At 37.1% G+C, this 27,517-nt stretch overlaps 1 protein-coding gene across 1 annotated transcript in view; it reads right to left on the reverse strand.

The window, feature by feature from the left end:
- LOC125232244 (pyrokinin-1 receptor-like) overlaps positions 1–27,517 on the reverse strand; it is a 188,795-nt gene that overhangs the window by 130,138 nt on the left and 31,140 nt on the right. Inside the window, exon 2 of the mRNA XM_048137926.1 lies at positions 15,280–16,092. Within this exon, the coding sequence (XP_047993883.1) occupies positions 15,280–16,069 (790 nt within the window). The 5' untranslated portion in view covers positions 16,070–16,092. The remainder of the gene's footprint in view (positions 1–15,279; positions 16,093–27,517) is intronic.

Consider the following 27,517-nt stretch of genomic DNA (forward strand, 5'->3'; position numbering starts at 1 on the left):
GCACTGGTTGCTGTGATTCGAGTGGGTTCGCAGAATAAGTTAACCAAGTTAAAGGATTTGAAGGTGTTTAATAACCTTCCACATAATGGCGAATGTTCAAGTATGTTGACATTAAAATCGCCACACACAATTATACTTTTTTGGGTTCTAAAAACACTACTAAGTACGTCATCTATTACTGATTCAAATACATTATAGTCCGCCGAAGGGGGCCTGTACACGCATATAATGATAAATTGGTCCATCTCAACACAAGAAAGTTCAATATGGCGTTCTACAGACATGTCAACAATGTCTCTGCGCTCTTTACTTTTTAAGTTATGCTTAACCATTATTAATGACCCGCCACGGTTACTAGATTTCCTAAAAAAAGAACTAATTATACTATGATTCTTAAAATTAAACATAAATTCATGTTCTTTAAGCCAGTGCTCAGTAATACAGAGTATGTCAATATTCGACGACTGCAAATACAAATCAATTTCAAGTTCCTTACAAGTGAATCCTTGGATATTTTGGTGAACCAGGTTCAATAAATTGGTTTTACCTATCATACTAGCATCGCAGTGATCAATAAAAATGGAGCCGGCTGGTGCACTCGTTGTCGGAGCTGTTAGTTTAAATTCAAATCACCAGACGGCTTCATCTCGAAACCCTCGCTACCGGGGCATGAAAAATTAAACCGTTTCATATTATTATTAAACGCCGTGCTAGCCACGTCGGGGCCTTTAATGTTATACGCTAACAGGTCAAACTGTTACGCCAGGCCTCTGGGATGGGAAGATTTTCTAGCATCAATTTATTGAAGAGCAAGCACAACAAGGACAGTCCAGTGTTTCCAAGCCTTTTCCAAATCTCAACAGGGATTTCATCAGGGCCGACCGCCTTATTGTTCTTCATATGTTTTACGGCCAGTGTGACCTCTTCTACTGTGACAGGTGGAAGTGGCCCGATAACATTTCGTGGAGTATTTATAGTCACTGTTCTTGGGTGTGAGACATTAAGTAGATGTTCATAGTATTCGGTCCATCGACTCTTGATATCTTTGTCAGAAGTTAGCATATGATTATTATTATCTTTGATGTATTTAACGTTTTTGAAATCTTTAGTATTATTATGCCTTATTTTTGCAATTCTATGTATATTTAATTCGGTTTTTGCAAGCTCTAGTTCGTCGTACATATCCCTATCGGCTTCCGCTTTAGCTATAGCAATTTGTACTTTTGCCCTTTTCTTTGACTGTTTGTATTGATCGCGATCCCCGTCGCTTCGGGAGGTCTGCCAGGCTTTAAAGCATACTTTTTTCTCTGCTATGGCAGCCTTAACACTGTCGTCACGCCACCATCGAGTGTCTTTAAAGGGACCTTTCTTGGCTTTTGTCCTCCCTAGATGTGTTTCAGCGGCTGTAATGCAGAAAGATTGAAGGTCCTTCCACATTTCGTGTGGTGAGGATACTGTTGAGTCAGTTGTATCTATTTTGTCGCCAATTTCCCTAAGAAGGCGCTCTCCCTCTGGTTTATTGAGAGACCACCATTTAAGTTTTGGTGTCAATCTTCTACTATCTTTGAGAGGTGCTGGTAGTCTGTATACTGTGACCAAGAGTCTGTGTTGTGTAGTTAGTATTCTCCAGGGATTACCTTGGAATCTTTATAATACTTTAAGTGTGATCGCCTAGTAATTGAGTAATCAATTTGTGTTGAATGTCCGCCACTATGATATGTTATTAGGTGGGTATCTTTTTTTTGAAGAATGTGTTGATTATAGCTAAATCATATCCAGTTGCAAAATCCAATATTCTTTCACCATCAGAATTTCTAGTACCAAACCCGTATCCACCGTGGCATCTTTCGTATCCATCCTGTGTTTTTCCAACATTAATTAATTTAAAGGATAAGATAAAGTTTGCAAGGCTTGTAATATAGAAGTCAAAATAAGTAATTATATGTAAATGCAGGATTTAAATTTTAGGACCAAAGTTAAGACGTGAAGGGCTCAGAAAATGGCGTCATAACTCCGTATAATTTCATGAGCAAAGTCTCAAATGAAAGTTCGCGTCAAAGCTAATTATGTTTTTAATATGGACATAAACTTTGATGTAGTTTTTTCACATGAAATATGATTAAAGAAATTAAACAGTTAATTATTTTTAAAATCGGGACTTAATCGCGTATAACTAAATAAATATTAACTGACATTCTTAACAGATTGACTGAGGTTCCCACGCCTCAAGAGTCTTGTGCTTGGGTACTCACAACGATATATATAATATATAAATACTTATATACATAGAAAACATCCATGACTCAGGAACAAATATCTGTGCTCATCACACTAATAAATGCCCTTACCGGGATTCGAACCCGGGACCGCGGCGCAGCATTTCAATCGGGACGAAGGTTTTAGGATCTCATCCACATGGAATCCTGTCATTAATAAGTGTAAGCCGAAAATAATATCGACAGTCGTTAAATCGAATATCGTCAGTGTTGTATGTCGACAGAGTAACATCCCTATAGTGCGCAAACAGTTCAAGTTGATAATCAAAACCAAGTGCGGGTAGTTCCAAAAACTCGGGCGGCTGTCAGAAGGTGTTGATGTCATTTCAAGCCAGTCTTCTCCGAGACCACGGGGACAACGCCGTCCTTGAAACGTTGGAGGTCAGTTTAATATGTAGTTATACGCGATTAAGTCCCGATTTTAAAAATAATTATGTGTAATAATCGTGAAAGTTTAAATCAATTAAACAGTTGTTATAAAAACCACACAAAGTTAAAACCCCGCCCTTTATTCTTCAACAAAGTTGCAGCTCTCAATGTAAGTCAACCAATTGGAACCCTAGGCCACTGTAGAACTATGTCATAGTGACGTTATAAATCAGATTGTAAGAAATCTCTTACTGCTCGTTATTTCGACATGGTTGTAGAGTGGCCTAGGGTTCCAATTGGTGGACTGTGTATACGACTTATTCCGACAATGGAATAGATATATGTAGCTAATACCAGAAACATACAACTCGACACGTGTTTCGCCACTCTCGCCTCTCTACGAGGCACTCTCAGGAGATGTTAACGGCAACTGACAGTTGCTATTCTCGGATTAGCAAAGTAATATTTTTCCCTAAGGTACAGTGGGGCAAATCTCGACTGGGGGTCAATTGTAACTTATCTATTTTTTCCATTATTACACTATGATGTTAAGTCTACATGTGTCCACTGATCACGCCTACCATATACTCGTATAACCGGTGGACACTATTTAATAATGCAAACATTATAAAACATGGAAAAAATGGACCAGTTACATTCGCCCCCCCCCGTCGAGATTTGCCCCGCTGTACCTTATTGATTTATTTTTGCCAATATCTTTATTGGCGCAGTCAGTAGGTTACAGTTACAGTTTCACATAAAATTTAAATTCTATAATCTTGATTAAAATCTTCAGAAGTAGCGTGTAAAGTATTACAAAATATTTTTGGCTCACATATTTCCCTTATTTTACTGTGCTCTAGACAATATTTACATGGGCACAGTCAGTAGGTTTTACCGCCATCTCTTATGCCTTATAACACCAAGAAACAAGACATTTTCAGGTGCCCTTGCCTTTGTTAGACATCTTAAACTATGCTTTCAATACCTACTCCAATGCTTTTTGTTCGTTAAGGTTGCATTCGTATTGTGACTTCAGGATTTGGATTACCATGGATTTAAACAATGTAGGGAACGCATCGATCAAAACAAAAATTGGAATTGTATTGTGATCGGCCATAGAACTTTTGAAATTACCATTTCAATCGTTATCTGAACGTGAAAATCAAGTTCTTTTGACTTTTTAGTCAAAAGAACTTGAGGACTCGATATTAATTTGTTATTTTAATACATTGTTAACTAATAGACTAGTTTCCTACTAAGTAGTCAAATCAGCTTCTTTTTAAGAACTGTCAAAACGATTTGCTAATATGGAATTACTATGAAATACTGAGGAGTGACGTCACGGTCAATTCATTTACTTTAAAATCTTTCTTTTTGACTTATTAAATAAAAATTATGTTTAAACATAACTACTGTCCATATTTTTGCACACTGTGCTTTATTTGGTGCACTGCAGGATAAAATATTTTTCCCTCACTAGCTCGGAAACACATGTTTTGTCCTTGAATACCAGCGGGTAAAAACGCATTTTATCCACTAGTGGGTAAAGTAATTTGACCTTGAATGAAGTCAAATTAACTGCTTTTAAATTGATAAAAGTAGGTGAATCTAGTAATAAAGATGATGGAACTACTGGAAGCAGTGATAAACGCATTTTTTGCGTTGTAGTTTCCTCGCTATAGTGAGGGGAAAAGTTTTGTGTTACACTCGGGTGCAAATGTATTTTACTTCTCGTGTGTTAAAAAACTTGCAAGTTCAGGATTCTGTTCTCGAACCACTCGCTTCGCTCGTGGTTCAACTATAGAATCCTTTCACTTGCTCGTTTTTCAATTCCACACTCGGCGTTAAAATACAACTTTGGCCCCTTGTATAACAAATAACTATTATTTTAAGTGTAGGAAACTAGCCTATTACTTTATCTGCGGGATCAGCCCCGACACAGAACTACATACAAGGCAACAGCTTTCAGAATTCAACAAATAATGTTTCAAATTTAAATCATGCCAATGAATGTAAGTGCCATAAAAAGTTTTATTAAAGCGTCTGAAATGAAATACTTCGGGAGGAAACGAAATATGGTTGGAAGTTTATGACAATAGAAAATGAAACGCTTTTTCGCGCGAGACGCTTGCGGAATGAAAAATTACACTGTTAGTTGATATACAATCGTCATTTATTAGGGTTCCGTAGTCAACTAGGAACCCTTATAGTTTCGCCATGTCTGTCTGTCCGTCCGTCCGTCCGTCCGTCCGTCCGTCCGTCCGCGGATAATCTCAGTAACCGTTAGCACTAGAAAGCTGAAATTTGGTACCAATATGTATATCAATCACGCCAACAAAGTGCAAAAATAAAAAATGGAAAAAAATGTTTTATTAGGGTACCCCCCCTACATGTAAAGTGGGGGCTGATATTTTTTTTCTTTCCAACCCCAACGTGTGATATATTGTTGGATAGGTATTCAAAATGAATAAGGGTTTACTAAGATCGTTTTTTGATAATATTAATATTTTCGGAAATAATCTCTCCTAAAGGAAAAAAAAGTGCGTCCCCCCCCTCTAACTTTTGAACCATATGTTTAAAAAATATAAAAAAAATCACAAAAGTAGAACTTTATAAATACTTTCTAGGAAAATTATTTTGAACTTGATAGGTTCAGTAGTTTTTGAGAAAAATACGGAAAACTACGGAACCCTACACTGAGCGTGGCCCGACACGCTCTTGGCCGGTTTTCTTATAGGTACTTACTTCGTTTTTGAACATTGTAAAGAAATTTAGGAAATAAATCCTAGAAAAAGTTCACAATCATCGTACTATATTAAGTATAGGCAAGGTACAGTCACAGTTTTTACAAAAGTTTCTGTGAGCTCTAACGATCGCTAAGGTTGACTTGACACATGGCATGACGTAAACATCATATATGTATAGACAGAGCGATTGTCACTGACATAATATTATTGCAAGCGGAAATCGACCTTGTTGTCTCATGACGTTTAAACGAACCTCACCCGTAGGGTAGTAAATAGTAATGTAGAAATTGCAGAACATTCCCAAAAAGCGGAAACATTCTTGAGAATGTTCGCAGAACATTCCCGCAACATGCAATTTATTATTTAAACAAGAGAATATACTTGAAATAATGTTTAAATGGGCATAATATAAAACTATATGTTTTTATAGGTATATTATTGTCTATTACAGTTAGCTATTTTGTTGATAAGTGATAAGTTACCTAAATTCTCACTATAAGTTGCTTAAATTCTCACTATACTTCAGGGAACATTTCGACTTTCAGACTTCAAGTTTTAGTCCTGACTTTTTTAAATTAGGTACTGAACTATTGTTCTTGATGCCTGTTTTTGGTCATGCCAATATGTGTATATACAAAAAAAAAAACAAACAAAATAAAAAAAATAAAAACAAAAAGATCGCTGTGAGGATCGAACCTGAGAACATCGGCATACGAAGCCAGCGCACTACCACGGGACTACGTCTTGACTTGCTGAGTTCGACGAAATTATGGTATAAACTACGAAGTTACTAAGTATTCTGATAAATTCTCGTTCTCGAGAACATTCTCAGAAGTTACCGAATATTCTCATGAGGAATGTTCTGCAACTTTGGAAACTTCTCGACCGTGCATTGCTAGTAGTAAACCACATTTTTGGTCGACTGTACCGGCGGCGCCTAAAATAGCCCGCTGTTATTTTCACTTTACATATATTTTTCTCGTGTTAAATACTAGGTATAACAAACCACGGACACAAAATTTAAGCTGATCCACACTTACAAAAGTCCCCCATGACCCCTTCCCTGGATCCGCGCATGATCAGAAAGCGTTTTGAAATAAAAACACAATATTGTTGTTTTTTTTCCAATGATAACAACAATAATCTTTAACGTTTGAATATATAGGTCTTTACATAGTTTAAAATGGCTTCTTTTCACAATATCAAAGCCATCAAAGGCACCTCTGAGGTACTTCGCAAGTCCCGCAACCACAAACAAAATATCATTACCTACCTTAGTCTCACAAAAGACAATTGAGATCTAGACCGTATCTCCTAAACAAGGCTAAATAATTAAAATTATAATTGCCACAAAGTTAGGAGTAATAATTAAAAGACATTGTTCAAAATAAAGGGTAATTTGGCTGTGTTTACAGATACTAGACATGAAAACAACAATAAAAGATATTCCGAATTTAGCTTTAAAATTAGTGATGTACTTACTGAAATATGTTCATAATTTTCCCTGGTAATGTTCCCGGTGAATTGCATAAATTTTACAAATACATAAGTTTTTAGGGTTCCGTAATCAACTAGGAACCCTTATTCATTCTTGAAATTTGATTCATAAAAATCAATTGAATACTTATAAAAAGTGTGTATGCGCCAATAATATCGCACAAAAAGTACGCAGTAAAAATATACGACATAATCTTGTTTCTAAAGCTATGTCATATATTTATGCTGCCTTCTTTTTGTGCAACGCTATTGCCGGTGACTGTACTTTATGTAATGCTTTTATGGATCTCTTTCAGCTCGGGCCATAAGTCCATACTAACATTCATTATTATCGCGTTTTATTATTTAGCAGTAACATAAACCACAGTTACTACAGATGTAGTGCAATTTTTTTCTGTATTTTCACGAAAACTCACTAACGAGTCATATTATTATATCAGTCAGTTTCAGTACAAGAAGTACTAACTTTGACCGAAATAATACGACAAGATACGAACGTATTACTTACTTACTTACTTTGTTGGCGCGACGACCCAAAGTGAGTCTTGGCCTCCAACACAAGAGCACGCCACTTTACGCGGTCCAGAGCGACCTCTCGCCAGCCCTCGTTAACGCCGAGTTCACGGAGATCTGCTTCCACTCTATCTGCCCAACGATATTTAGGATGGCCAGCGGGACGGCGTTATGAAACCGACGAACGTATTAGCAAGCAGATATTGATATTGATAACTAAATACACCTTCCCAGTCCCAATTCAATTAAGCAAGAAATCTATAAGATACACTTCGATAGCTCATTTGGGAAAACTCCATCGAACAACAGGAAAAACAGGAAAACAATCTCCTTGAACGAATAAAGTACGAACTTTGACTAGTCTTTTATAAAATATGAGTTTGAGGTGAAAAGAAAACTCGTGTGCATTATTTTTTCATGTTCTACAACTTATAAGGAAACCAGTGATTATTCAATATGCTTGAACAAATCCCTTTACTTATTAAAAATTTGAGGGTTTGGTCGTGGTTTGGACATATTTCAGTACTTTGAAGGACAATCTCTTATATGGTTGAGTTTGGTCAGCTAGAAAAAAGGTATGACATGTGTCTGTTATTTTAGATTACTATAGAAAACATATTAAAAATCATTCAAATCGGCGTTGGACATATAAGTACCTTTCCTTGCCCCACGGTAAGGTAAAAAACCGGCCAAGAGCGTGTCGGGCCACGCTCAGTGTAGGGTTCCGTAGTTTTCCGTATTTTTCTCAAAAACTACTGAACCTATCAAGTTCAAAACAATTTTCCTAAAAATTCTTTATAAAGTTCTACTTTTGTGATTTTTTTCATATTTTTTAAACACATGGTTCAAAAGTTAGAGGGGGGGGGCACTTTTTTTCCTTTAGGAGCGATTATTTCCGAAAATATGAATATTATCTAAAAAGGATCTTAGTAAACCCTTAATAATTTTTAAATACCTATCTAACAATATATCACACGTTGGGGTTGGAATGAAAAAAAATATCAGCCCCCACTTTACATGTAGGAGGGGTACCCTAATAAAACATTTTTTTCCATTTTTTATTTTTGCACTTTGTGGGCGTGATTGATATACATATTGGTACCGAATTTCAGCTTTCTAGTGCTAACGGTTACTGAGATTATCCGCGGACGGACGGACGGACGGACGGACAGACAGACATGGCGAAACTATAAGGGTTCCTAGTTGACTACGGAACCCTAAAAAGGCTTGTGTTGTGGATACTCTGACAGCAACGAAATCGAAAAAGATACTTGCAATTCATATAAAACTTCAGCGTAGAACTATTGATATTCATGTACAAGAGCTTACATTCCGTTACCGCTATTCAAAATGTATGAAAAAATGGTAACGGTGTGAGAAAAAACCTAGGAATACTTTTTTTCTCCTACTAGGATTGAGAGAGCTCGCGATTCTGAGTAGAAACCACATAAAAAAATCCAAATAAAAAAAAGTGGGGTGGACAGCTTTGAAAAAAAAATGGCCCAGATAGGTATAACTGGGCCATTTATTTCATGTTTTACAATGTTTACATTATTAAATACGTTGTCCACCGGTTACATAATATATGGTAGGCGTGATAACTCAACACCATAGTGTAACAATGGAAAGAATAGATTAGTTACAATTTACTACTATTTAATTATGCACTGCATCCGTGAATGAACCTTCAAAATATAAGTATGCCATGGAAAATTACACTTCAAAACAACACTATTTATGGTGTATCTTGGATTTATTGCTTAGCAACCGCAGAATACATAGCGACAGCATGAAAACCGCGTTCAATTGCCTTGAAGGGAATCAATTGCGAGGGTTTTGTGGCAAAATTTATGGGAGTTGTGTGTTGAAGATACTCGTCCGACGCGGATGTGGTAAACAACAGTTTATAACTTGGAAATGGAAATGCGATAAAGGACGGGAAAATCTTCGTTATTATGTATTTTGACGACCGGTCTGGCTAGAAGTACAAAAAATCCAGCACGGGAAGCATGGTCGCGCGATAGACGACAAAATAGCAGTATCGCACTGGTTAGGGACGGCCTGATATTTTATCATCTATCGCGCGACCATGCTTCCCGTGCTGTTTATGGTTATTTTAATTTAAGGAAATTAGGCAGTTATTTATCCGACGACCGGTCTGGCTTAGTCAGATTAGTTGGTAATGACCCTGCCTGCTAAAACGCGGTCCTGTGTTTGAATCCCGGTAAGGATATTTATTTGTCGACCGGTCTGGCGCAGTCGGTAGTGACCCTGCCTGCTACGCCGCGGTCCCGGGTTCGAATCCCGGTAAGGGCATTTATTTGTGTGATGAGCACAGATATTTGTTCCTGAATCATGGATGTTTTCTATGTATATAAGTATTTATATATTATATATATCGTTGTCTGAGTACCCACAACACAAGCCTTCTTGAGCTTACCGTGGGCCTCAGTCAATCTGTGTAAGAATGTCCTATAATATTTATTTATTTATTTATTTATTTGTGTGATGAACTCAGATAAGTATTTGTTCTTAAATCATGGATGTTTTCTATGTATCATTATTTATCTATATGAGTATATTGTCGCCTAGCACCCATAGTACAAGCTATACATTCTGAGGCACTTTATACGCATCAATATATAATACCTTGGCTGTACGGAAACCAATAAATATCTAATTAAATACCTTATTTTATGTTTTAGGAAACTCAGTGGTCCCGGAATTTTAATAGCCGGCTTTTATTTCTGACTTTATCACAAAAAGGAATAACTTCAATTGTGAAATGGAATTCACCTACAGCAAAAGATCTAATTTTAGATTTGCAATCTGTGCGTTACAGAATGGTCAATGAAATAGAAAAAATAATTTATTCTCGAAAAGTCTCTAATCTAGATCAATTTGTCAAATTGAATTTGCATAGGTAAGTTTAAAAAATGTCCGTGAAATCAAATCAAAAGCTATGTTATCTTTAAAAACAAATATGAGATATACTTATTTTAATATGTAGCATAATCCATATTGTTAGTGGATTTTTTTTACCCAATGCCTAGTTCTAATTTAAACTTAGAATCTGTTTAGTTATCACGCAACAACTACATCGAAACTCAGATCCAAATGTCTATAAGTATAGGTATACCTATGTAGATGCGGACAAAGTGGCAAAATAACCTATACGACTATTCGTTTCAATGTTTTAGGACCTATTTGCAGAAAAAAGTTTTAACAGATCTTAAAGTTAGGTTAATAATTGTTCAAACGTTGGTCACTCACTGAGGCGCAAAATACCAAATTGAAGGTTTGACAAAGAGCTATGGAGCGCAGCATTTTAGGAGTAAAACGGATTGACCGAATCCGAAACTCTACGCTGCGCTCAAAAACACGCATTATTGAAAGCTGAAATGGGACTAGGCAGGCTATGTCTGCCGTATGCATCCACAGAGGTGGGCTAAAAAGTAGCCACAGTATGGATGCCGCAAGACGGACGATGATCTGGCAGGCCCAGGCGGAGTTGGCGGGATGACCTGGACGTATATCTCAACGACTGGCCGGAGATCGCCCAGAACCAGGACGAGTGGAAATCAAAGGGGGAGGCCTTTGCCCAGCAGTGGGACACAATGTAGGCTTGTAATAATAATCATTGTTCCACCTTTATCCATCTTCCATCCACCTTCATGGATACCTATTGGTTGTGGGTACATATTTTCGACACTTTATCCGGAACTATATTTAATACCTTGAGATGCGGACTAAGTTCCAAACATGTATACACTACAGATGTAATTAGTGCGAAAAGGGTTTCCTTCGTATTTCTCCGGAAACGTTCGTATTTGTCATGCTAGTTCAATCAATGTCAGTACATCTTGTACTGAGACTGACTGAAATAGCATGGCACGTTCGTACGTTTCAGTAACAATACGAAGGCAAAATTTGTCGCACTACTACGGTACTTTATTGACAGAGATGTTAACTATTTGAAATAAAAGCATTTCAAATAGAAATACAAAATACCTATTTTGTATTTGGTTTTTAAATACTTTTATCGAAAACTATTTTGTATTTTATTTGAAATACTTTTTAGTACAAGTATTTTGCATTTTCTACCACTTCAAAATACAAAATGCTTTTTGTCACTTTTTGACGTAAGATGGTACCGAGCGCGTATTCTATTTTTTTTGTCTGCCTAAGTTATGTAGGTGACCGGGACAACACGTTCGGAAGCGCTTAATTTAATGTTTTACAAAAACACACTTATTTTCAGTGCTGCCAACATAGTGGTTCCTATCATAATTAAGGTTGCAAAGCACCCTGACCGTGAACATCGAAAAATCGGGGAAAATCCATATCGATTATACAGCTGTAATTTATGCTTAATTAATATTAAGTACCCAGTATTATTTTAGGATTTTTTTTTTCATATTTCATACATGCAATGTAACTCTTTCATTCGATTTTTATAATATTAGGTAAAAGACATGGAGACAGTCCATTTTGGCTTCACTTTTTATCGTGTTAATTTTATAGATCCAGGAAGGAGCCAGGTTTCTAGGCTCTCTGGTGATTCTGTGTTTTAAACACATCTTTAAAATAAAAGCTTTACCTTATGTCAAAATAGTACATTACGATACAAGTGCGTAAAAAGGAAGTTCGAAACGAGTGGCGATAAATTAAAACACGACCGAATTGTTTTAAATCGACACGAGTTACGAATTTCCTTTTTGCACGTGTATCGTACGACGTTTTTCAGTACAGAGGGCCCTCCGAAGTTTCGACCTGGCATATAATGAACCACTTCTCGCACTAGTTCGTAAAAAAAACACCATCTGTACTGAAAAAGTATTTTATTTGAATAAAGGTATTTTAAAAATACCTATTTTGCATTTTGTATTTCAAATACCTTTTTGTAAAACTATTTTGTATTTTAATTTGAAATAGGTAAAAAACCAAAGTATTTGCATTTTGTATTTAATTTTGCAACATTGCACTACCTATTTTTTAACATCTCTGTTTATTGATTATACATGGTTGTGGATACATATTTTTGGCACTTTGTTCGGATGTGTAACACCTTGACTGGTACTTATGTCGCAAGAAACGCGAACGTGTAACATAGCTCCCGTATCTAGAAGCACCCATTGTACAAGATTTATTGCATACCCAGGAATACATCGATTTTGGTGGTTGGATAGATAGCGCTCGTAAGGAAGTAAATATGCTTTATCATGAGAGCCTTACTTTAATGATAAGCACGAATAATTTTGTATATTGATCCGCATTTAGAGCCGGTGGCCTAGCGGTAAGAGCGTGCGACTTTCGATCCAGAGGTCGCGGGTTCGAACCCCGGCTCGTACCAACGAGTTTTTCGGAACTTATGTGCGAAATGCCATTTGATATTTGCCAGTCGCTTTTCGGTGAAGGAAAACATCGTGAGGAAACCGGACTAATCCTAATACTTAAGGCCTAGTAACCCTCCGGGTTGGAAGGTCAGATGGCAGTCGCTTTCGTAAAACTAGTGCCTACGTCAAATCTTGGGATTAGTTTTAAAAGCGGACCCCAGGCTCCCATGAGCCGTGGCAAATGCCGGGATAACGCAAGGAGGACGATGATGATCCGCATTTATCGCACTTAACGACCGTACCGGTATACAATTATTGTTGCTCTTCACCAAGATCGTGGTATACCCGGTAAGACAGAAATATAGATAAAGATAAAGATAAAGATAAAAATCATTTATTGTATAAACCATTCTACATATGGCGCCTTAACCTACGTTACAAGAACAACTTACTCTCTAAACATTTAAGGTACTAGATACTGATTACACCTAAAACCAGTTACACAAAGATAAACGCAAAAATAGATGGTGCATCAGTAGAACAAAAAAAAAATAAACGGGGATTGTGGAAGAAACATTGGCGCCTGTGTAGTGGCAACAAAAGGACGCCACTCAGCATATGCTATGATATGAGTACCACAGCGCTGGTCTTCCGTAGCGCCCCGGGTTGAGGGGTAGCTTTAGAACTATTACCTAGGTAATGGCAAATCTATAATATTGCAGAGCACAAGAACACAGATATTGAGGGGAACAGTTGTAGTTGGAAATATGCATACACAAAGATACTAGTTATCGAAACAGTTAAGGGCAGGTTTATATAAATTTTGAGATACTGACGTGACGGTTAGGGTTTAACTTTTATGTACCATTATTATTATGTATAAAAGACATATTAAAATAATATTTAATTATAATTGAAACTGTATATTTTGGTTTAATGAGGCAATAGAAAATACGTATAATATTATATTAATAAGAATCCACGGAACGCAGCGAGCACGGCATCTGCAGACTAAAAAGATATTTTTTAAATTTTAATTTAAAAGTGAATATAGACGTGGCATTACGAATAGGAGGAGGTATGTTGTTCCAGCATTTCGTAGCAGAGTAACGAAAACTGCCACGAAATGCTGCTGCACTGCCGTGTCTCGGACAGATTAGTCGAGTAGCTTCTCTGGTCGGGCGGGTGGAAAACTTTAATTTATTGTAGAGATACGGAGGTTGTTGATAATGGATCACACTGAAAAGCAGACAAGCAAAGTGCAAAGAACGTCGTGCATCCATTTTCAACATCTTACCGCTATTGAGATAGGGAGTGACATGTGTTCGGGGAGGGATGGGGAAGCAGAAACGGGCGCAGGCGTTTTGAATGCGTTGAAGAAGAGTTTTAGAGCGAGCCAGTAGGCAACCGTTGATTACTGTGTCGACATAATTAAGACGTGATAATACTAGTGTATCACATAATTGTATCCTAAGGTCTACACTAAGATGTTCGCGCACCTGGTACAGGACTCGTAGTCTATAAAAACAGCTTTTAGCTACTTCAAGAACATGTCTTTCAAATCGAAGCTGTTCGTCCACAAGCAACCCGAGATTACGTGCTATGGTGACTCGTTCAAGAGGATCCTTACCGAGGAGTACTTCAGGGCCCAAACTGGTAACTTTTTGAACTTGACCTTTAGTACCGAGCACTATAAATTTAGACTTGGTGGGGTTGAGTACTAAATCACAGTGTTCAGACCAGTCTACAATACGTGCAAGATCTTGATTCAGTAACTCAACAGCAGGCTGAGTCTCCTGAGGGAGAAATGTTTTGTACATTTGCAGATCATCTGCGTACATATGGAAATTGCAATTGTGTATGCAACTTGAGATGTCCGCCACATATAAAATAAACAATATCGGTCCCAAAATCGATCCCTGAGGGACTCCGCAATTCACAAAGGTATTTTGAGAGAAATCTGTTAATCCGGAAGAATTACGTAGCCCTACTCTTTGAGAACGACCAGAGAGGTAACTATCAAACCACTTTATTGTTCCCTCATCAAAGCCATAGTACGCAAGTTTGGACAAAAGCAGCGAGATATTTATTGTGTCGAAGGCACGCGAAAAGTCCAGAAGGACTAGGATAGACGCTTCTCCTTTATCTTGTGCCGTGAGTACATCATCTATGACGTCCAAAAGGGCTGTGGCGGTACTACGCGCTTTTCGAAATCCAGTCCAATAATGAGTATTCAATTCAATTCAATATTATTATCATTTATTGCGGAAAATATCATTTATTTATGGGGGAAGGTTAGAAATAGGAAAATACTTTTAGTCTTTTAGCCCCGTGTGGTGACGGGTTAGGAATTTCACCACCCCCTTTCTCCGCGTGGGTGTCGTAGAAGTGACCACCAGTGAGTGAGTGGGTGTGATATATATCGTTGTCTGAGTACCCACAACACAAGCCTTCTTGAGCTTACCGTGGGCCCCAGTCAATCTGTGTAAGAATGTCCTATAATATTCAATATTTAATTTAATAGGGTTAAAAACTCACCTAACATTCGTATGACCCTCCTTTGCGAGGCGCTGTTCCTGTACCGGATGGCGCCCGCCGGGCGGCCGTTGCTCTCCACCGACAGCTTCTTCACCGGGTGCAGGATCCGCGACGTGCGCAGCTTCACGCCGATCAGCGCGTACAACACCGTTATCACCGACATCGGCACCACGAAAAACACGAAACTACTTATCACAAACACTTGATGCACTCCGTGACCCTTCACTGTACACGCGCACACACTCTGCCCGTTCTCCACGTACGTCACTAGACCGAACTGCATCGCTTGCGGCACGGCTGTACACAGCGCCATGAACCATATCACTACTATGAAACGGACAGCTCTGGAAAGCTTCGACATCGTATGCGACATAAACGGACGGCAGATCGCGATGTATCGCTCCACTGTGAAAGCTGTTATAGTCAACACTGTAGCGTTAGCTGATGTCTCTGAAGCTAGACCGAGGATTATGCAAGGTGCTTCTCCTAGCGGGTAAGTGTAAGGGTTCCATAGCCGATGGAACTCGAAAGGCAAGCCGCAGACTAGGAGCATCAGGTCGGAGATGGCTAGGCTGAATAAGTAGAAGTTGGTGGCGGTGTGCATGGAGCGGTTCCTGGCGATGACGACGCAGGTGCTGATGTTGCCGAGGATGCCAGCGACGAAGATGACGGCATAGGTGATGCTGAGCGGCACAAGCAGGTCCAGCGACTCGGGCTCGCCGTAGCCGGCGGAGCGCCCGCTGCCGTTCGTGCTCGCGTTTAGGAACACGTCGTCGAAGTATTCCTCCATCGTGCGGTCTCACATCACTTTGCCTGTTGAAGAAAAGACAATTTTTATGAGCGCTGTAATTATTTGTGCTTGGAAAGTCGAACTAATCTATATAATTTATTTACTTTATTATCTTTATTTAAAGTGGCAGGTGTCAGCCATGTGTCAGCTAGTTACGATACAGGTGCAATAAGATTTACCTAAGGAGGTATATAGACTTTTCATTATCAGATCAACCTAAGTCTGGTCGACCGGTGAAGATTGATGTAGCCAAATTAAAAACCTTAATTGAAGGAGATCCGAGGCTAACGAGTCGTACTCTTGCTACCGAGTTAGGCTGCTCTCATGTCACCATAGAAACACATTTACACGAGTTGGGAAAAAACTACGAATACAGTGTTTGGATACCGCACGAACTTGATAGAGATCAACTAAACCGCCGTGCCGATATCTGCATATAACTTCTGTCTTTTCGCCGCACATTCAACTGGTTGGACCATCTTATCACTGGAGATGAAAAATGGGTCTTATATATAAATCACACACGCAAACGTCAGTGGCTAGCTCCAAACGAAAAAGGAATAGAGGCACCAAAAACAGAGCCTCACCCGAAAAAAGTTATGCTGTCCGTTTGGTGGGATATTCATGGTATTATTCACTGGGAACTCCCACCAAGTGGAATGACTGTTACCGCATCAGTATACTGTAATCAGCTTGAAAATTTAAACCATAAAATCTGTCAGAATCGTCCACAGCATGCTAAAGTTTTTTTCTTACACGACAACGCTCGCCCACACATTGCAAAAGTGACTCGGCTAAAGCTATTGGAGCTAGGTTGGAAAGTGATACCTCATCCACCGTACTCTCCAGACTTGGCACCTACGGATTACGCATTGTTCAGATCGCTAAGCAATGCCTTGAATGAAAAAAAGTTCGATGATCAAGCCCATCTACGACAGTACATAGCTGAGTTTTTTTAATCTAAACCTAAGAACTTCTTCGCCGATGCTATTCATTCTTTACCAGAACGATGGAGACAAGTAGATAACGAAGGCCGTTATATTTTTGATAAATGATTAAAATAATAAATTAAATAAAAATTACAATATTGGTTATGATTCGCTCATTACTTTCTTACCAACCCAATAAATAGATAACAAAATCAAAGTAGAGTCAGCCCGTCGTCACTCCATAGTATGATAATATCATCAAGTGATGATTGCCAACATTACGACACAAAAAAAATGCTATCAAATCAAAATGACATCTATTGTGTACTATTAAGTACTAAAGTCCATTCTATTTTGGTAGCACAAATACATAAATAATGGAGTTTCATATTTCCTTAGTCTATGGCCTGACCTACGTGTTTTTTTTTTCAAAACGTCAAGTCGTCAACGTCAAATCTGTCGTAACTCGTTTGAATTTTGTAAGTTAAGTAAATAATAAAATTATTGAAATTTCGTGTACGTTGACGATTTACTTATACTTTGATTACTTATTAGTAACATTTTATTGTAGAGTTATTTAGCATTATTTGTAAAGTAAATTTTGAGAATAGTATATCCTGGAGTCTTAGGGCCCCCCACATCTAGCGTCTCGCGGTCGCGAGCGTAGCGTCGGGCCAACTGTATGAAAAAAACGCCGCGTCGACGTCGCGCCGACGTGGCGTCAGGCTTTGCCATACAGTTGGCCCGACGCTAGATGTGGAGGGGCCACAAACCTTCGAGGCAATAAGATAGATTTTTTCTAAGAAGTTTCTAACTTTACAAGTTAAAGAATAAAACGAAAGTACCGTCAGAGACAGATTTATAAAATTTCGTAACCACGCATGAAAGTAAAGAACCCTAAGTGCGTTTTCACATTTTCCGATCGGATGTCGGAAGGATTTCAAAGGCAAAAATCAAAGATGGCGTCTTGAATGTATGGGATATCAGTCCTACATCTGATATCGGATCGGATAATGTGTGTTTGTGGTGTTAGATATTTGAAAATATCAACTTGTGGCTTGTCGGTAACTATTAGTATTTTATTCTATTTTCGTTTCGAGTTGCTAACAATTACTCATTTAATCAATTTAAAGTAGTAATAATCATGTACAGTCTACGATTTAAGCGAAAACATTCTGTAAATAAGTTTTTCGTAAACAAACAAATAACCTAAAATACGAGTACCAATAGAGTGTGACCAACTTATCGATAATCTCTTTATTTCAGATGACGATTATGGGTAATTTTAACAGGTAACGAAGAATCGGCATATTTATCCATCTCCTGTATGAAGATAATGTTGGGCAAAGGTTTTCAAGGCTTTTTGCAGTAAATATTAACTTTCCCTGGTAAACATGCAAGGAACACGAAGATTAAATGAAGCAACAAATACTGGCTTATAACAAAACTCTTAATTAGGAGGCAGTGCCAAATATGAACGTCAGGCACAGTAAATCATAGGAATTTTCTGCAAACGCCTCAAAATTAGTTCAACTGAGAAGTGCTGTAAAGTAGTTGAAAAATTACTTCATGTAAAAGAAAAGTGATGTTATATTTTGCTTTTGTTTTATTCATTTTATACAGGGGCGTATTAAAGGCGGCAGGCTCTTATTAGGGTAGCGAAGCAGCATTTTTTCTTAAATTTCATACTTTATCGTCACTTAACGGGGCGGTAATCCTGACTGGCTCAGGATGCCAACGCCAAATCCTTGAAATACGCCTCTGACAGCCATCCCAGACATTTTTTTAAATATATGTATAAATTTACTGTTAAGTCGCCAGACTGCGAAATATTGCACATTTATCGATTTCGATATCGATAAATATTAGGGACTGGGTTGGTCGAGCCCTAGCGACTTTTGCTTTGTGTTGGTAGCAGTGACATGACCTCACGACCGTCGAAAAAACGCCTGCATAAATCGGTTCGAGGGTTGTTCGAGAGTGCCGACTCTTAAAACGTAGTGATTCAATGCTCTTTGAGTAGAGTTTGTTCGGAAAGAGAAAAGTCGTCAAAATAATGTGGGTCCAATACATTACACGACTCTTCTCTTTCCGAAGAGACTACAGATGCTGTGCACAGTTCGTATTTGTCATGCTACATCGTCAACGCTCTCGGTTAGCTCACAGTTATAGTATGAATTTTTTGAAACGAACGTTTCTAAACAAAGGTATTGTTCCTTTTGTGTTGAGCGGGAGCTTCTGTATTTGCACGCGCTAAGACAACAAGAAGCAACTGTATCCTGATAATTGTAAGGTTCAAATCTGTACAGCAGCAAATTTGAGATAGATTATTTTGGAAATGTGAAGCGATAGACCACACCGCTATAGGTGCGAAAATACAGCGCTTCTAATACTTTGATACTTGATGGTGTAAGTATAGTACATATAGTTATAATAATCATCGGTAATATGTCAGTCTTTATAATAAAAATAACACGTTTAAACAGCGAAACTGCCAGATTAAAAGGTTGATAAGCACCTGGCACCTTAAGGTGTCATCGCAAAGTGACAATAAACACTGATAAGGTTTTTCAATCTGACCGCCATTGTTATGTTTTGTTATAAATACGGTTTACGGTTTGTTTAGTTATTTATGTTATTTTATTTATCAAGACTTGTACCTAATATTTATGTAATTACTATTTATATATTGCTATATACAATTGTTGATTGTTAACAAAATCATTAATAAAAAATAACAGTGATAATATACGTGTTTCATTACTTACAGCACCACCACCAAGTATCAAAGTATTAGAAACGCTGTATTTTCGCACCTATAGCGGTGTGGTCTATCGCTTCACATTTCCAAAATAATCTATCTCAAATTTGCTGCTGTACAGATTTGAACCTTACAATTATCAGGATACAGTTGCTTCTTGTTGTCTTAGCGCGTGCAAATACAGAAGCTCCCGCTCAACACAAAAGGAACAATACCTTTGTTTAGAAACGTTCGTTTCAAAAAATTCATACTATACCGCCTGTCAAAAACGCGACTCAGACAATCATGGTACGCGTTCACCTACAAGAGCTTAGACTGTGTGCGTAGGAACGCGCATCTTTCATATTGTCACTACTTTTAAAAAATCTCGTATCTCACGCTGTTCTTCAAAGTTAAAACGCAGTAAGTCTATTTGCATTCCATACATACTTACTACAATTTTATTTTCATTGACAGACGAAGATACAAGTTTTTTTAAAAGTAGTGACGATATATTTGCTCATATTTGCTCGCCATTGTCCGTGGTGTGCTAGTACACTTATCTACAGAAAAATACAACGCGTGATCAATATTGGAGCTCTGGTGTCAATTGGTCGTTCCAATTAGTGAGTAAATACAGGGCTTTTCGGTGATTGAGCGTTTTATACAGTTTAACAAACTGATTGAAAACAAATATCCAATTAACTCTCGTTTTCTAATAAATTATGTAATTGTAGAATACGAGTACCTATAAAAAATAAAATATTCTTTATTGCAACTATACTTAAGGTTACGTGCATATACAATATTGGTCCCTGGCTCTCAAAGTAGGTCTCCCTGTGTCTCAAGAGCCAGTTTCTTCCCGTTTACAATCAGGTGTAAGGTTACAATATTTTACACATTTTGAAAAAAAAAATATATATATAATATATATATATTTATATATATCTCACCTATAACTAAAGTTAAATTTTATATAAATGCAAGAAAATAGGATGAGTGTGTGCGCGCGTGTGTGTGAGTAATGTGTATGTGTGATTTTTGAAATGTGTGTGTTTGTGTGTGTTGACGTGCGCGTGTGTTATTTGAGACTTTTCTAGACAATGATTTGTAGTAATAATTCTGTATCCTTAATCTTACTCCACCGCTAACGTAACAGTTTAGGTACTTAAGGATATTTTATGATCGAGGTAACTATAATATCTTGACTGTGTGAAGAAGTCGACTGGCGGCAGCCTATACCGTGCAGTCCACATGGCTTATGACCGCGTTCAATGGAGACACGCTACTTGTGGTCGCGATCCTCAGCATTGAGGGAACGAGGAAGAAGAGAAGAAGAAGAACTATAATATCTTAAATTGTTATATGTCTTAGAAGTGGTAGGCGATATTTTTTCCGGATTAGAAGTAAAAAGAGTCTGTTCTCTCTGTGTTACTATTAAAATAAAAGTAGCTCCAGTTTTAATATTTTATTGTACCTACAGTTCAGTAGGCACTATAATCTATAATAGGCAACGGTCCTCGCCGCTGAGTAAAAACAGGCAACATTAAAATTATGCATTCACAAGATGTTGAGAAACATTAAATAATATTATATCTATTGTTTTGTTTTATAAACGAGTGCTGTACGTAAATTATATGTTTTTGGATCTCCAATTCGTAGATCTGCCACTGGAACAGCTGGCTCGTACAACTGCTGCTGGCTGGAACTCAGGAGCTCGAAGCCCAAAGCGCGTCGAGTTAGCCGTAATCAATATAAATTCAATATAAATTCGCTTTTGACACAAGTTCAACAAAGAAAATGTATATATTATATTCGCGATTTATAAACAAGACCTTTTAAAATGGAGAGTTAAAATAACATTAACCATATAATTCAATTATAATCTAGTGCACTAGTCAAACAATAAAAGTGAATACTCGCAGCCAATGAAATTAATCAAGTTTGAACAGCACTTTTTCACACACACACAAATATATAAAATAAATGACAAAAGAAAATCATAAAATGGTACAAAATACAAGGAGTAAGTGGGGAAAAAAATGGGATTTGTTAAGGAAGGCGAAACGGTAAATACCGTATTTAGGATCCTCCCGATCCTATCCTCTCCTTTCTTCGGGTAATTCAAAGTTTGTCGATCGTAAAATATCTTTGTGTTCAAGTAATTTTTCAGCAGTTTCAATCAGACACGAATTTATGTTAAATAGAGAGTTTGATCCGTTTTTCCTTTAAGTCCTTAAAAGGGCCACGGCGGATACAGTGAATAAGATTGTGCAACTCACAGGTTTCGCCGAAGGAGTAGTAGTAGTAGTAATCACTTTATTGTGTACAACGGTTTATATACAATTTGTAGGAATAGAGATACAAAGGCGAGTTTATCCCTATAAGGGATCTCTTCCAGCTAACATTGGAGAAGATGAGAGGATCGTTCCAGTACGTAAGATAGACAAACTTACAGGAGTACAATAAAGGTCAAAAGTAATCCAAAATATTGCTAACAATTATATAAACTACAGTAGTAGATCTCACCGAACTGCGCCAAATATGTTTTTGGAGGGGGTTTCAGGGGAAGCCAGCCACCCCAATTCGTAGATCTGCCACTGGAACTGCTGGCTCGTACAACTACTGCTGGCTGGAACTCAGGAGCTCGAAGCCCGAAGCGCGTCGAGTTAGCGTGATCGCGAAATTCGAATTACCGGGAGAATTAATGATGATTTCAAATAAAATAATACATACATACACATACATGCCTGTATCCCATAAAGGGGTAGGCAGAGCACATGAAACTACTAAAGCTTCAGGGCCACTCTTGGCAAATAAGGGGTTAAAAGAAAACGAAACTGTGGCATTGCAGTGACAGGGTGCCAGCCTCTCGCCTACGCCACAATTTAACCCATATCCCATAGTCGCCTTCTACGACACCCACGGGAAGAAAGGGGGTGGTGAAAATTCTTAACCCGTCACCGGACTTTGTTTAACTTAACCAACACAAAGTTAGACAACTAATACTGTTACAGTTAAAAACGTTATTTACAGCTAGGCAGAGGATGATGGCGTCTAGACAGATGAGCCTTATATACTATCGGTTTTGCTCGGGAGTGGGAAAAGGAAAAATATGATGAAATCTATGTCTGATAAACAAAACCATAAATTTTAGCGTGACTAAATGGGTCCGTCACGCTGGGGGCACGAAGTGTCTAATTAATAGGTTTTCCATCGATAAGTACAATTTTCCAGACAACGACATCACGACGACGATTACATCATAGAATATATAATAGTACTATATCCCAATCAATATAAGTGTAAAGAAAATAACCATGAATCATTCAAAACTCTTACATGCATCATGATCACTGAAAAACAAAAATCAAGAAGATAATCCCTGTCAATATAAGTTCTATTTACGATACGTGTGCAAATGTTCCTATTTTTTGCACATGTGTACTAATCTACTATTATTAGATGTTCCGTAATGTCCTTAGTTCCCCTTTATTTTCCACTCTTGTCTGTCTACACAGAAACAACACTCGAAGAAAACTATTGAAAAGAATTTAGCGGAGCCGCTGAGGCGAGAGTCTCGGGTCCTCAATACACTCAACCGCCTCCATTTTCCTTATAAGCCTTTCTAGGGCTAAGAAAATATGTTGTTCAGAAGAAAAATCAACTTTACTTCAAATAGATCGGGTTCAGTTTACCGTGATGTCTAAGATCTTGTGCCTGTTAAAGGGTTTTAACGAAAAACGGTTTATCGCACAAACAATTTACGGTTATAGCAACCGATTTTATAAGAAAATGAGGTGTTTATGTATGTATGCGTAAAAAGTTTATTGGCTGATGGCCTTCCTATAGTACGAGTAGGTATAACTAAAGATATATGGCCCTATGCGGAATAGCTCGGTGTGAGGAAAATCTTAATACGAAGAAACGTAATTTTATGAGTGGTTTTATTGCATAGTTAATTGTAGGTACATTGCTCATTGTATTAGAATAAATACATAATAAGAAGAAATATATAATATTAAACAACTCCTAGCCAGAAACGAAGTAAATATCTTCGTTAAAACAAGAAATCGCTTGTTTACTAAGTAGGTAATTGATTTATTTATTAATTAATTAGGCATATTTAGATTGTAAGATTCATAAACTGTAAACAGTCGTATTATTTATCAAACACAAACAGTAAACAATTAATGTTTTTGTTTCATATAACTTATCTTTTTAACCGTTGAATATTTTATTGTCTTTTAATATCAAGTAAGCCCATTTCATGTGCCCATTTCATTTAAATAAAGTTAGCGAAAAAAATCCTAATCGATGTCCAATTTATAACACAATTTAAATAATATTATCTTAACGATTTGTAAGATAACAGTTGTTTATGTTTCCATATATCGTGATATCCAAAAACTCGTCTGACCACTTTGAATTCCAATCGTTTTATTAACGACATTGAAAGACGGACAAAAAACAGAATTTAAACATTAATTAACATTTTTATGTATAGGTATTCTGATTATTTTGGTGAACTCTCTGATAGACCGGTCTGGCTTAGTCGGTATCGGTAGTGAAACTGTCTGATTTATAAGCCGATTGTCCTGGGTTCGAATCCCTGTAAGTGCATTTATTTGTGTTTCACGTTTCAGAAAGGTAGGTACCATTGTCGGCTCTTGGAATGATCGATTTTATATTGAAGGTATTTTATATTGAAGGTATTTTATATTGAAGGTATTACGAAAGCGTCTTCTTGACAACCAAAAATCAGTTCCTTTTTCATATAAAGGGGCAAATATGTATAATACATTTTTCACCTCACTAGCTCAGAAACACGTGTTTTGTCCTTTAATACCAGCGGGTAAAAACGCATTTTATCCACTAGTGGGTAAAGTAATTTGACCTTGAATAAAGTCAAATTAACTGCTTTAAAATGGATAAAAGTAGGTGAATCTACTAATAAAGATGATTTACCACCTGTGGAACTACTGGAAGCAGTGATAAACGCATTTTTTGCGTTGTAGTTTCCTCGCTATAGTGAGGGGAAAGTTTTGTGTTACACTCGGGTGCAAATGTATTTTACTTCTCGTGTGTTAAAAAACTCGCAAGTTCAGGATTCTATTCTCGAACCACTCGCTTCGCTCGTGGTTCAACTATAGAATCCTTTCACTTGCTCGTTTTTCAATTCCACACTCGGCGTTAAAATACAACTTTGCCCCCTTGTATAACAAATAACTATTATTAGAACACGTCGGATTCTGGCACATGACATGAGTTTATATGTATATTTTCTCATGAGCTATTTTCAAAATATAAACCAGGCTCCAGATATCCGGCATACAAAATTATTTGATAAATTCGTCAGTGTCTTAGAAAATATAATCAATATTGTAACAGAATAGCTATTAAATCGCAGATCTTGTCATAAAAACACGTGTATGAAATGTAAACAAGTTTTTATCAAGTTAAAAATACAAATATGATATAATATAATAATACTGCGTGTTTTGATACCACACATTCCACGTGTAGTTTGTATAGGCCCTAATTAAAGAATCTATATATACTTATATCTTCCAAACTTCCAATACATATTAATTCGGTACGCAACGTAAGTATCATGATTACAGATATGAATACAATTATGATAGATACCTTCCATAGGTTCTGGAATAGTTTCCCAAAATATCCAATAATTATTTTTACTTCAATATAATGGCATATCATGGCCTTGTAGCATCAAAAATTAGATATGGCATTATTTTTTGGGGTAACTCTGTAGATCGAGAGGCCGCTTTTGTGGCCCAAAAGAGATGTATAAGAGCTATCTGTGGGGTTAATTTTAGAGTGAGTTGTTATCCACTTTTCAAATCATTAAGACTTCTAACACTACCTTCATTATACATACTTGAAGTGGCTCTCTTTGTAAAAAGAAATCCTGACTTGTTTATTTATGTAACACAGAAACGTAGGCTACCTATACGTCCTCAATATGAAGGTCAGTTGTATGTTCCACTCATGAAAACAGCATTAATGCGAAATAGCTTCTTTGGAATGGCACCCAGGATATTCAATAAAATACCGTCTGAAATAAGAAACCTTCAATTTCATCAATTTAAAAAGCAATTGGTTGCATATTTAATTGAAAAACGTTTTTACTCCATTAAAGAGTTCTTAGATGCCGCCTAATTGTAAATAATATGAATATGAACTAATTATAAATGTTTTTTTTTTTATGAACCCTGAATATAATTACTCTTTATTTAAAATTAATAATTATGATATTTAAAGAATAATTTTTATATAAGCAAGTGACTTGATTTTATGACATGCATGCATTTAATATTTCTATGCCGTATGTGGCAGGATGTGCTGATCAAAAAATGTATTACCAACCTACAATGTACCACATTCTAAGAAATAAAATATTTGATTGATTGATTGCTAAAGCTGAAAAACAGCCGGAATAATTGCGTCGTTTGATGATATCTTCTAGACGGAACATTTTAGAACTATTGCAACTGCTTGATCTCCTTCGAATTCAAACATGTAGGATGTTCGAATTCGAAGGATGGTGATCAAACATTTACCCCCTTATTCATAAACGTTCACTAAAGTTATCCAGCCGATAAAGTTCGTTTGTCCCTTTCCGACGTATTGGTGTGATAGAAAGGGACAAACGAACTTTATCGGCTTGATAACTTTAGTGAACGTTTATGAATAAGGGGCCTAATGTATACTTACTACAATAATGGTTCAAAAATATCCCTTTTTGAAGCTATCTTCAAAGGATGCATTTATCCCAGTTGCATACCATTCACGTCCTAATTGTTCCACATATATATCTTTATATATTAGGCTAGGCCGATAGACCCAAACTATTTATTTTTGGTTTCAAAATTACATTTTTAACTTACAGCTAACACCATTTACCACCTTAGTTTCTATGTACCTACCGGGGCCCATTTCTCGACGCTACAATTACAATTTACAAGTGGTTGTCAATGTCTAATATGACAAGTTAGGAAGAGACTTCCGCTTCTAACTTGTAACTTTCAGTTTTGAGAAATGGGCCCCTGATCATCACATGCTTTCACTCTTCTCAAACATTCTCTTAGATTCTTTCATTAAGCACGCAACCCCTGAAGTAACCCTGAACTATTGGCGTCTCGTCACAGTGTTTCAACTATTTCCACTACCCACTCTCAAAGTTATTTGTCAAATCCAATTCTAATGCTCATAACGCACCAGACGTGATAAAATCTTGAGTTTCTCAAAAAGTTTGATTTGCCCTTCAGAATTTGACGAAAACTTTTCTGTCGTCTGATTGTTTGATTAGGCTGCGCACTGAGAATGTGTTTTATGTGACATTGAGTTTATAGGATTGTAGATAGCGAAGCGAATTCACAAAGGGATATAAGTCTAGGATTTATTTGGTGAATAATTTTTGAACAACCGATAGTGGGATTTTGGAACAAACTCCCAGAAGACGTGGTCTCCGAAAGAAATGTGAATCAGTTTAACAATAAATTAGTAGTTTTTTTTTGTCAGGTTGTTTTTATAAAATCGACTTGTTGATTCAAATATATTGCCGATTCAAATGACAAGTAGCTTGTTGTTTGAACCAAAGAGCACGTAGGCGGGTGATTCTCCGAGACCCTAATTTTCAATGTCCGGAGGCTTATTTCACTGAAAACTTTAGTTTAAAATCCTGATTTTTTTTTTCAGAGATACTTTATATCTCTAGTCGACTGGGACATCGATTAGCTTTAGTATAAGGTCATT

This window comes from Leguminivora glycinivorella, chromosome 1 (genome assembly GCF_023078275.1).
Source record: "Leguminivora glycinivorella isolate SPB_JAAS2020 chromosome 1, LegGlyc_1.1, whole genome shotgun sequence".
In the NCBI taxonomy this organism is placed as follows: domain Eukaryota; kingdom Metazoa; phylum Arthropoda; class Insecta; order Lepidoptera; family Tortricidae; genus Leguminivora; species Leguminivora glycinivorella.